The following is a 12,933-nucleotide window of genomic DNA, read 5'->3' on the forward strand; positions in this document are numbered from 1 at the left end:
CACATTTAGCCAACGTCTAGGATCTCAGAAAGATTCCATAGTAAACTCACCCTTGATGCCTGGATTCCCTTATTTTAATTAACTAATTAATTATTTCAATTTCCTTGTATGGTTATTATTCTGGCCATGACATTTATTTACAAAAAAAAAAAAAGACAAACCTCTCCCCGGAAACCAACGATCAAACAAGACCCCAAGAAAGGTGTGCATACTGGTTGTCCGCAGGAAATTAACTCCAGGAGAGTGTGGGAAACAGTCTCCCTGGGTGCTTGACCGCTCAGGCGTGTCCGACTCTGCGATCCCAAGGACTGCAGTCAGCCAGGCTCCTCTGTCCATGGGAATTCTCCAGACAAGAATACTGGAGAATACATGCTCTCCTCCAGGGGATCTCCCCAACCCAGGGATCGAACCCGTTTCCCGCATTGCGGGCGGATTTTTTACCGTCTGAGCCACCAGGGAAGTCCAGTCCCCCTGGGGCCAATCCTCTACTAGGTGGGCCTCAGGCAGTCGCGACACCAAAGTCCGACCTCTCCACCTCCTTCCCCGGCGGCCTCTGCGGGTCTGCAACTGACCACAGCGCGCGGGGCGGAGTCGGGTCGGGAGCGCGCCCGGGTCCTCGCCCCCTCCCGCGGCCCGGCGCGCTCGGGGAGTGAGTCTTTGTACAGTCAGGGCTTCTGCTGGGCAGGGCCAGCTGTTAATCCTCCAGGCGGACACCAGGGCGTGGGGGGGTGGGGGGAGATGGGGCATATAGGTGGCGTCCGCTGGTGAGAAACACCTAGCGCAGGTAAAAGGGTGGCGGCAAAAGGGAGTTCCCACCTGTTGCGTTCTTCCAGAAATGAAGACTTAAGAAAATACCTAGGAGGGGCCGATCGGTGTCTTTCGGACGCGCCTGGAAACCCCACCCTCAGTCCGAGGAAAAGCCTTTGGGCTGAGAGGCTGGAGCTTCAGAAAAACCGAGAAGAAAAGCAGCTCCTCCGCGCGCCAGGTTCTTGGCCTCGCACTCCTGCGCCCCGGCCGCGGCCCTTCGCCCTGCCGCGCCCTCCCTCCCCCGGCCTCCGGGTGCCTCGGCCGGCGACCTACCCCGGAGTCCTCCCATGGCGCCAGCCCGAGCCCCAGGCTCCCCGAGCGGGGCCCTCTGCCGGCAACTCCTGCTGACCCTCGCGGTGAGTGGCCGCCTGGACACCGGGCCCGGAGGGCGCACGGACAGATTTTGGAGGGAGGGGCACCTTTGGGAGCAGAGATCTGTGGGTGGCGAGCCAGGCGGGGGTTCTTGGCGCTTGGGGCTGGCTGCAAAAGTGCAGTCGGTTGGGGTGAGGGAGGGCGGACACAAGACGGCGACCTGGGTGCTTCGATCCCGCAGGGGACGAGGAGGAGGGTGTCTCCGGTAGCGGCTGCAAACGCCCATGCAAATCCGTGGCCCCTGGGTACGAGCCTCGGAGCGCCTCCAGCCCGCTCACTTCGCCGGGGAGGACAGTCCAGGCCGGCTCAGGGTCGGGTTCCGGCCACCGACCGGGCGAGCCGCTGGGCGGACGCGACCAAACGAGCCGATCCTGGGGTGAAAGAGAGGTCTAGGCGCCTTTTGGGGAATTTATCTTAGGCTGTAGGTGAAGGGGAGGGAAGCGCGGAGACCGAGCGGTCTGGACCCTCTGCGCGTGAAAATGGTAGACAGCTCCCAGATGGTCCTCAGTTAAGGTTTCCGTTGTGGGTCCGCACGTGAGTTTTCACTCCCTTTAAACTTTGGGGAAATGGTCGCCTCGGAGGCATCCGGATTCTTCCGCCCACCGCCCGCCCCTCCTCGCCCTCCAGCGCCAGTTTCTTTTTCCACTTTGTGAAACACAATAGCTACAAGCCCACCTCCCCAAAGCGCTGAAAGAAAGTGGGGGTGGCCTTATTTGGGAAGGACAACGCCACCACCCTCACCCCGCCGCCCCCGGGCAGAAAAGCCCGGGATCTCCTTGGGGGAGGGGCTGCAGGCACTGAATCTAGAGCAGGGCAGCAGCCGCTGAGAAAGTGTGGGACCAGGAGTTCCCCAGACAGAGCTCCCGGGGTACCCTGGGAGGAGAAAAGTCACGGAAACCGAGAGCAAGGGGGCTAAGCCCGTAGTGGCCTTTTCAAGCTGAGCCGCAGGCGTTAGGGCTCCAGGCAAACCTGAAGGACGCGAGGACGAACCTGGAGAACAGTCGGGGAATTCCTTCTGGGACTGGTGGAACTGGCGGCGTGAAATATCCAGTTAATTTCCCTTACTCTACCGCTCTCCTGTTTCACGGAATTCCTGAAATTTTTAATGAATGAAATTGTAGTTGTTGCTATCATTAGAATGGCTTTCCTTCTGGACTTCAAACCTTAACTCATTTCCTGGGGCACGTTAATAACACAAAGGGCCCGGTGCACAGCAATTAACAGTTCACTGTCGAGGAACTCGAGAATGGAATATGTAAATAACGGTCATAAAATGTATCTTGATTTTGATTAGATTCTCAGTAAAGTCGACTCCCCCACGCGCCCCCCCCCCCCCTCTTTCTTTTTTGGACACTTCTTTCTGAACCATTGACCTTTAAGGAAAAGAGCACAATTAGGCTCAGGCAATGAAATGCACAGGTCATAAATATTCCCAGGCGGCTCAGATGGTAAAGAATCTGCCTCCAATGCAGGAGACCCAGGTTTGATCCCTGGGTCGGGAGGATCCCCTGGAGGTGGGAATGGCAACCCACTCCAATATTCATGCCCAAAGAATTCCATGGGCAGAGGAGACTGGCAGGCTACAGTCCACCTGGTCGCAAAGAGTAGTACCCGACTGAGCAACTAACACTGATATACTAACAGAAGTTTCTGTGTGTCTTCTCAGACTCTTTTTAGAAAAAGCAGATATAGGGAATAATCTAAGGTTGAATAATCCTCTTTCTTTGACCCTCCTTAGCTTCAAAGCTGCATTGGCTAGAAGTGGGGTAACTCTGGCCGCACCCCTCATCCTGCTGCATTTTTGCTGGTCGGGTTGAGCTCTTCGGAGGCTCCTGTGCACGTCTGAAGAGCCCTGACAGCCTCAGATAGTTGTGGTTGTGAGCCTCGTGTGTGTGTGTGTGTGTGTGTGTGTGTGTAGAGAAGTGAAGCGTTACTGAATAAAAATGGCTTGTGAGACATAATCTCTTCCTCCCCATGCACCCAAGTAATCCTTCACCATTCCATGAAGCAGCTCCCAACTTCCTAGTCCTGCCGCACCTCACACATTTGCACTCCGCCTCCACCTCAATGTACTTCCACTATGGCTCAGCCGTAAAGAATTTGCCTGCAATGTAGGAGACCCGGGGTTGATCCCTGGGTGGAGAAGTTTCCCTGAAGGAGGGCATGGCAACCCACACCAGTATTCTTGCCTGGAGAATCTTCACAAACAGAGGAGCCAGGGAGTCTCAAAGAATCAGACATGACTGAGTGACTTTCTGCCCAACACCTAATGAAGCTTCTCTCTCTAAGGTAGTCAGGGATCTCCATTGTTAAATTCAAGTCATTCCTTAATGCAATTTCATCTTGTGATTGGCGCCTTTATGAAAAAGCTAATCTACCAATACATAAAGAGTTCTTATAAATCAAGTCCAGCATTAACATGAAAAACCATAAAGTAATAAAAATGTCTCATTAAATATTTCAGCCTCACTCATAATAGTTTGGAAAGGTGAATTTTAAAACTATATTGAAATGTCATTTCTCATTTGGCAAACATCCAAAAGTTTGAGAGCAGGCTCTGTAGGCAAGAATGTGGAGAAATAGAAGCTCTTAGATGGTTGGTGAGTGTAACAAAAAATTACAACCTTTATGATCTGTATGGGTTGTAACAAATGCGAATAGAAACTGTTTTGCTTCTTTCTATCCCATTTGTATGCACTTCGTTCTGTTGATATACCAAATGCTGCATTGTTTTAATTACTGAGACTTCCTAAGACCTTTCACTGTCATTTAAAGCTAATATCCTTTCACTGCTTTTTTTTTTCTCATGATTTTTCTGTTTTTGTTTATTAATTGTTTATTTTTTCCTTATGACCTCTTTAAAAACATATCAGTTATCACTTCATTTTTTAAAAACCTTTTTATTTTGTATTGGGGTGTAGCTGACTGACAATGTAGTGATAGTTTCAGGAGAACAGTGAAAGGACTTAGTGATACTTATACCTGTATCCATTCTTCCCCAAACTCCCCTCCCATCCAGGCTACCACATAATATTGAACAGAGTTCCCTGTGCTGTTTAGTAGGTTATCCATTTTATTATTATTTTTTAAGCCTGAATTTTTTTTTAAAATTTATTTATTTTTGGCTGCACTGAGTCTTCCTGCGGTGCATGGTGGGCTCTCTCGTTGTGGCGAGCAGGGGGCTGCTCTTCGTTGTCGTGAGTGGCCTTCTCATTGCAGTGGCTTCTCTTGTTGCTGGGCCTGGGCTTTGGTTGTTGCAGCATGGCATGTGGAATTTTCCCGATCAGGGGTTGAACCAGTATCTCCCTCATTGGCAGCAGATTCTTATCTACTGTCCCACCAGGAAAGTCTGGTTATCCATTTTAAATATAGCAGTGTGTACATGTGTCCATCCCACCCGGTTTATGCAACCATAAGTTTGTTCTCTTAAGTCTGTGAGTCTGTTTCTGTTTTCTGAGTAAGTTCATTTGTATCATTTTTTTTAGATTCTGTGTATAAGGGATGTCATAGGCTGTTTCTCCTGTCTGACTTAAGTTCGTTTGCTCATTATGACAATCTCTGGGTTTCCTTATGATCTTTTAAGTTAGCTTGTCTAGTTCTGGAAAAAAAGTACTGTTGGGATTTGCTAGGTTCATAAACTTCATAATTTAACTTTGTGTAAATTGATATACTTACATTGTTGATTTTTTTTCTATTCAAAATAATGATACATATTTATTTTTGTGCAAGTCTTCTTTTGTGTCCTTCAGAAAAATTTTCAGATTTTTCTCACTTAAGCTTCAGTTTACTTTTTGGTATTCTAGCTTTTTTTCTTTTACCACTTTTGAAAATGATTTTTTTTTCCCAATATATTGCTTAACTGGCTTTATGTGGACGAAGACTAATGGTTTGTGTATTTTAGCAGTTATTTCTGCACCCTTACTGAAATTCTCTTACTGTTTTATGGTTAATTTGCTTGGGTTTTCCAGATAAATAGTCATATCAAATGCATTTTACCTCCTTCTTTTCATTCATATATCTAATATATTTTAATGTAATGTTAACTATAGGTGATGACCCTTGGGAAGTCCATCTTGTTTCTGTGTTTGGTGAGGCTATCCTAGTGCCTATTGGTGATGTGATTATCATGTAAAATAAAATTCATATTGAAATAGCACTTATTAATTCCTATTGGGGGCTCTTTAAAAAAAAAAAAGTTTAAGAATGGTTATTGAATTTGGCCAAATGGTTTTCAGCAGCCATGGTGCTGATCACATGCTAAGTCTACTTACTTAGTGGCTTGAGTTTCCTAGACCATCCGAATGACATGAGGGTGGCTCACAAGTCCATGTGAGGCCAGTTTGCTTCTAGCTCATACCTACAGTGAAGGTTCTGCATTTGGGAATCCAGATTAATGTGAGTGGCTCTTCCCTTAGATCTTGGGCAGATCCATGCTTTGATTTTACTCCCTTCTATTTGAGGCCAAAAAACCAAAATCTCATCTTTTCAGATTAGAAGTTTTTTCTGGTTACTCCTGTGTTCCATCTTAATCCTCAGTGTTTGCCTAGGACTTCCTTGTAAGATGTCTTAGGATGGTTTAAAAACATGTATCCATCATTTTTAGTTTCAGCCCGGGGACTTGACTGAACGCCCTAGGTCCCTTCTTGGCAAAGAAAATTGTTCCCCGAGTTCATTTGTCACACTGGTCAGAGTTACCTTATTCCAATAGAAAGTTGCTTATGTCATTTGTGTGTGTGTGTGTGTGTGTGTGTGTGTGTGTGTGTGAGCGCACGCGCTAGGTTGCTTCAGTCTGGTCCAACTCTATGCAACCCCATGGACTGTAGCCCACCAGGCTCCTCTGTCCATGAGATTATCCAGGCAAGAATTCTAGCGTGTGTTGCCTTGCTCTCCTTCAGGGGATCTTCCCGCCCCAGGGATTGAACCCACATCTCCCGTGGTCCTGCTTTGCAGGCAAATTCTTTACAGCTGAGCCACCTGGAAAGCTTGCTTATGTCATTTATCTGCTTAAAACAAATCTTTGATTTCTTATTATCTTTTGGGAAAAAAGATCTCTGTGTGTCCTGTGAAGGCTGTTGAGACTCTCCCCCACACCTGCTTCTCTGAATCCATTTTCAATTCCTCTCCCTCTTGTGCTATGTACATCAACCAGGGCAAATGGCATTTTCAGGTTTGTAGCTTCTCTGGGTCTTCGCACATGCAGTTCCTGTGTTGGGAACAACAAGCTTGGCCTCCCTCGAACGTGACTAACATGTCTCCCCTCTTCACCTGTGCCTTAGAAGGGGCTGGTTCCCAGCGCTCTCCCAAAGCACCCTGAACTTCCCTATCATAGCTTTTATCCTCCTGTATTGAAATTGCAAATGTCTTACCTTTGACTTGAATGTTTCATGAGAACCCTGTTTGCTGCTTGTGTCTGGAACATATTAGACATTCAATACATATTTGTTGAATGAATGAATGAGTGGATGTCCAGAACACTGTTATCTGAGATGCTGTCTTAATTTGGCCATCCTCACCTTTTCCATCATTTTTACCTTAGTCCAAGTCACCACCCCTCCTGTCTTAGACTCCTCCTTGCTTCCACTCTGGTCCTCTATAGTATGTTCTCTGGTGGCTCAGAAAATAAAGAATCTGCCTTCAAGGCAGAAGATGTGCATTCGATCCCTGGATTGGGAAGGTCCCCTGGAGAAGGGAATGGCTACTCACTCCAGTATTCTTGCCTGGGGAATTCCATGGACAGAGCAGCCTGGCTACTGGTAAAGATGGTGAAGAATCAGATGGCAAAGAATGCTAAAAATCAGATGGTAAAAAATCCTCCTGCAATGCAGGAGATCCAGCTTTGATTCTTGGGTGGGAACGATCCCCTGGAGGAGAAAATGGCAACCCACTCCAGTATTCTTGCCTGGAGAATTCCATGGACAGAGGAGCCTGGTGGGCTACAGACCATGGGGTCACAAAGAGTTGGACTTGACTGAGCGACAAATGCTTTCGCTTTTCCGTCTGTTTTCCTGTGGCCACCTGAATGAATCTGTGTAAATGCTCACAATGTGATGCCACAGTCTCTAAACATATGGTTGCTTCTCTTTGCCCTCAGAATAAAGCTGTCCTCGTTCCTGTGGCCCTTTAGATCTTGTCTACTATGCCCACGACTGTCTTTTCAGTATCGTCCTGTCACTCGTCCCTCTCTGTGTTTACTGCCGTTATGTTTGTTGTTTGAGTTGCTCAGTTGGGTCCAATTCTGTGATCCCATGGACTGTAGCCTGCCAAGCTTCTCAGCCCATGGGATTTGTTAGGCAAGAATACTGGAGTGGGTAGCCATTCCCTTCTCCAGGGGATCTTCCTGACCCAGGGATCAAACCCATGTTTCCTGCTTGGCAGGCAGATTCTTTACCACTGAGCCACCTGGGAAACCTGTATTTACAGTTCCAGGCTCCTTTGTGTTCCTTTGACACTCCAGGTGAAGCCGCCTCTCAGGGCCTTTGCTGCGGTTTTGCTCCACTTGGAAGGCTCTCCTCTAGTCAGTGAATTGGTTTGCTTTCTGGTTTCATCCTGGACTTTTCTTTTACCACCCTCTCTCCCTGTTGTACTTTTCTTATAACACTTAACTCGTGGCGTTATGTGATCTTTGTGCATTTGTGTATTGACTTTTTTTCTCTCATTATAAAATAATCTCAGTGAAGTCAAGGAGTTCTCTTTGTTCACTGTGGTAGCCTTTGAACACTGCCTGGCACCTGGGCGGCAACCAAGAAACATGGGTTGAATGAATCAGTGGGTGTGTGCTTTCTGTTGCCTTGAGCTGGGCTCTTCACATGTCCTCCTCTTTGCTCTAGACTAGGCAACCAGTGACAATTCTCCTCATCTTTTTGTTTCTCAGTATTTTTATTCGAGTATAGTCTCTTGGTTATGTTCATTGCTCAGTTCCAATTGAAATGTAATCTCTGCCATGCTTAGTCCTTCATACACAATTTAAATTGGATAATTAAAGGGTCTTTTATGTGTTTTGGGGGAGAAGGCAATGGCACCCCACTCCAGTACTCCTGCCTGGAAAATCCCATGGACAGAGGAGCCTGGTAGGCTGCAGACCATGGGGTCACTCTGAGCGATTTCACTTTCACTTTTCACTTCCATGCATTGGAGAAGGAAATGGCAACCCACTCCAGTGTTCTTGCCTGGAGAATCCCAGGGACAGGGGAGCCTGATGGGCTGCCGTCTCTGGGGTCACACAGAGTTGGACACGACCGAAGTGACTTAGCAGCAGCAGCAATGTGTCTTGGAGATAAAAATTTTCATTCCAATTTTGACAATTTTAATTTATGTTTATAGATTTTTAAATAACAATGTAAATGCTGGTTAGTTATTTTGGTTTTGGTCAAAAACCTTTGCAAAAATATGGGAAAAAAAGACTCTCAATCTTTCAGAAGCATCCGTTTATAGTTTCAGCGAGAACCAAATTTATTTTCAGTGGGCTCAGATACGTATTGTATTGGAACTCATTCTCCATAAATCACTAAATCGTTTACATTAAAAAAAAAATTTTTTTCGTTTACATTTTTTAAGTGAAATATTTTTAACACTGACCTTAATTTTCATTAATGAGAAGTTCAAAATAAGTTCATATTTCAAAGTTGTGTGCGTATATGCGTGGGGCCACATGTAAATAATTTTTAAATATCTCCATGGCAGTGAGTCAGGGCTTGTCTTTAAAAGTGTTGGGCTTTTCTTTAGAATATTTTTGATTTGGTACCACAACCCATAGGCAGTTCACAGATAATTGAAATGGTTTGCTGACTCATTAGATTTGTTTTTATTTTGTTATTTTTACATAGCTGTGCTGCCTTCCTCGAAGGCAATGGCACCCCACTCCAGTACTCTTGCCTGGAAAATCCCATGGATGGAGGAGTCTGGTGGGCTGCAGTCCATGGAGTCGCTAAGACTCGGACATGACTGAGCAACTTCACTTTCACTTTTCACTTTTATGCATTGGAGAAGGAAATGGCAACCCACTCCAGTGTTCTTGCCTGGAGAATCCCAGGGATGGGGGAGCCTGGTGGGCTATCGTCTATGGGGTTGCACAGAGTCAGACACGACTGAAGCGACTTTGCAGCAGCAGCTGCCTTCCTAATAGTTTCCAGTGTTTTCCCACAAAAGGGTGTCATTACTGCTGCTATTGCTACTGCTGAGTCGCTTCAGTCGTGTCCGACTCTGTGCGACCCCATAGACGGCAGCCCATCAGGCTCCTCCATCCCTGGGATTTTCCAGGCAAGAATACTGGAGTGGGTTGCCACTTCCTTCTCCATTATTAACTCCATTTTCAGACTAGGAAACAAATCCCAAGAGGATAAGGAATTCTCTGGGTTTACATGCCTTTTGAGGGAAGGAACTATGGCTCTCTATTGGTTTTATTCTATGCAATTTTTTTTCTGAATTCTTAATCCCATTATATGCTTGGCATTTTATTTTGATAATTTTATAAACCGATTTATAATTACACAAATGTGTGCAAACTGTGTACACATGAAAAGGCTCTTTTTCATGCATAATATTGATTTATTTTAGATCTTAACATTTGCCTGTGATGCCTGCAAAACAGTTACACTACATGTTCCCGCTAAACTAGATGCTGAAAAATTTATTGGTAGAGGTAAGAAACTGCCACAGTATGTAATAAATCCTAATTTGCTGTGATCTTGTAAAATTAGTGTAATCTTTAGAACAGTGACTGTGTTGGAATTAATAGTTAAAACTAATACAATACATTGTAATACAATACTTTTTAATACATGTGTCAATCCAGTGAATGAAATATTGTTCTTTATTGAAAGACATATAACATTAAATTGTTTTAATTTGCTTAATGAAGTAATTACTAATATTTACATTAGATGTAGGCTATGATATGCGTCAAAACATGTCTTTGAAATTGAGAAATAGTATTGAAACTATTTCTTGAGTTTAAAGGTGTGGTTTTTGGATTTTTGTCCTAAACTATTTTGGCATCTTCCTGACATTTATTTCCAAGTTTTTTTTTTTTTTTTAAATGGGCTTTTCTGGTGGGGAAGAATGGTAAAGATGATGACTAATCAGATGGCAAAGAATGGTAAAAATTAGATGGTAAAGAATCCACCTGCAATGCAGGAGATCTGGGGTTTGATTCTTGGGTGGGGATGATCCCTTGGAGGAGGAAGTGGCAACCCACGCCAGTATTCTTGCCTGGAGAATTCCATGGACAGAAGAGCCTGGTGGGCTCTAGTCCATGAGGTCGCAAAGAGTCAGACATGACTGAGAGACTAACACTTTCATTGCTTTTTTATCAATTAGTTTTTTTCATATAACTCAAATGTATAACTAAAGATCGGATCAATGTAGAGACAGAATATGATGTATATTTAACAACAGATGCAGAGTTCAGTAATAATTTAATAACTCCCCATTTTAATTTCTAGGTTCTATTTAACTTAATTTATGTGTTTTATTGTGTTGCTCTGTGGCTAGTTTCAGTTAATAAAGAAAAACTTCTTTTGGTGTGAGTTTACTATTCAAACTGTGGAGTTTACATGTCTTTAAGAACAAATGTCTCTTTTTAAAAAAGGATGTGAAGTAGGTAAAAGACATGGTAGATATGTGTAATTAAGAACAACTTAATTAACCATGTAGTTTCATATGTCCTTTTAAAAAATGCAAAATTTACAAGTGTCAATGTAGTTAAAGTGTTTGATTGTCCCACCTCGAATGCATAGCTTACGGTTAAAATTATATATTGCTTTGATTTACCTCACAAATGAATGCTCTGTGCATTTTCTACAGTTAACCTGAAGGAGTGCTTTAAATCTGCAACCCTCATTCACTCAAGAGACCCTGATTTCCAAATTTTAGAAGATGGTTCAGTCTATACAACACATGCCATTCTTTTGTCCTCAGAGAAGAGCTCTTTTACCATACTGCTTTCCAACACAGAGACCCACGAAGAGAAGGAAATACTTGTCCTTTTAGAGCATCAAACAAAGGTATGCCAAAGTATGATGAAAAAAATGAAGTATGATGAATTGACTTCTTTAGGTGTAACTCACATGAGCAGAGAAGATGTGAATCAGACAAGATAGGGGTTAGTTTAGCTTGAAGAAGAAGGGAAACCATGACTCAAGATAACAGTGTGGAAATGGAAAAGAGTGGCTCAACCTAGGTTATCCCAAGTTATAATTTCCTTTTATTTGGGGCATAAAAGGAGAAGTTGGCATATGGGACAGAATGAGAACTTGAGATTAGACATGGAGCAACGTTTCTTGATCTTCACTGTGGAGGAGGTTTCCAAAACAATAGACATTATTGCTTAAGATATTCGTATGTAATATGGGGTATGTAGCTTTTAAAGATTCAGGAACTCATATGACATGTTACTTACTTACTATGACATGTTACTTACTCGTATGACATGTTGCTGACTATGATGTCTTATTTGGGTAGCGGTACTCGGGTCATCACACCTGAGGCCTTCAGAGATAGGTTTCATGTATCTTGGCATAATTTTTACTCTTAGAAAATGGAGGGCTATTTTAGGTGAAGGTTTGGATCTCATGCACGCAGTTGACTTTGTGACACCCAAGATCAAAATGACTTCTGTTCAGCCCCTGGCCATTACTCATGACGGCCATCTGAGAGTTGTCACTCTGTTTCTCTCCTCCTTCTGACACAGATCTCTCTGTTGGTCCCCTGGCTCTTCCTAGTTGCTGGTGAGTGGAAGATGCTTATGCTGAATTTAGAAGGGCATCTATCCACTTAACGTTCTTTGCATATCTCTCCTCCTGTGTTTCTGCATGGCAATGTGACAATAGTAAATTTTTCTTTCCAGTTTTGCTTCTAGGCTTCCGATTCCATCTCTCTCTCTTCCATGTTCCCACCAAGTTATTTTCTCAAGAGGATTGTTGAGATAACAGTTAGGGCAGGGTTTTCTTCTTCTTCTTCTTCTTTTTTTTAATGATATTGACATTTTGTTTAGTTTTCAAGCACTACTATGGTCCTATGCCTCCCCAGCTAATCCTCATGAGATAACAGGAGAAGAAAGATGTATCAGTTTTCAAGTTTAAAAATAAAGTAGCTGTTGACTTGATTTTTTGTTGTTGTTGTTGTTTTCTAAATTGAGGTACTAAAGAAAAGGCATTCTCAGGAAAAAGTTTTGAGACGTGCCAAGAGAAGATGGGCTCCTATTCCTTGCTCAGTGCCTGAGAATTCCTTGGGTCCATTCCCACTTTTTCTTCAACAGGTACACTTTACTTTCTTTTCACTGTGAGAGTCTATGGTTTCCATCTCTTTTAAAAATTTGGACAATGAGTATGCAATTATTTTAAAAAATGTGTATATAAGTGAATGAGTGTGTCTATCATATGCTTCAATATGTGGTATAAATACATCTCTCTATACCTGCATAAACTTTTTTGCATTTGTAGTTATGCAGAAGCCATTTATAAAGCTGTAAAGCCCATCTAGCACTCTCAAACACATGCTTCTTCAATGGGTTTTCGTATCATCAAGTGTATCTCAGAGCCTGGACGTAGTCTAGAAAACCCCCAAACATCTTCCGTAAGAAAGGATGAAATTGTTGATAAAAAGTCAAATGCCATGAAAGGGAAAGACGGTACACCTTTCCATGGTTTCTTTCCAAGTTCAATGCTAAATCACACTGGGTCCACATTTTCTCTCTCTCTTTTAACTTTCAGTGGAAACCTCAGCAAATGTTTGTGCCTTCCTCCACCACCAGCACTC

General features: G+C 43.9%; 1 protein-coding gene across 4 annotated transcripts in view; it reads left to right on the forward strand.

The window, feature by feature from the left end:
• The window catches only part of LOC102184211 (desmocollin-2), a 37,984-nt gene continuing 25,791 nt past the window's right edge, over positions 741–12,933 (forward strand). For 2 of the 4 annotated variants that reach the window (XM_018039459.1, XM_018039457.1), the window contains exons 1-4: positions 741–1,163; positions 9,733–9,817; positions 10,981–11,180; positions 12,323–12,433. In XM_018039459.1, coding sequence (XP_017894948.1) covers positions 1,095–1,163; positions 9,733–9,817; positions 10,981–11,180; positions 12,323–12,433 — 465 coding nt within the window. In that variant the 5' untranslated portion in view covers positions 741–1,094. Of the gene's footprint in view, positions 1,164–9,732; positions 9,818–10,980; positions 11,181–12,313; positions 12,434–12,933 lie in introns of all 4 variants that reach the window. The other 2 variants (XM_018039458.1, XM_018039456.1) reach the window with 1 other exon arrangement.

Source organism: Capra hircus, chromosome 24 (genome assembly GCF_001704415.2).
Source record: "Capra hircus breed San Clemente chromosome 24, ASM170441v1, whole genome shotgun sequence".
NCBI lineage: Eukaryota > Metazoa > Chordata > Mammalia > Artiodactyla > Bovidae > Capra > Capra hircus.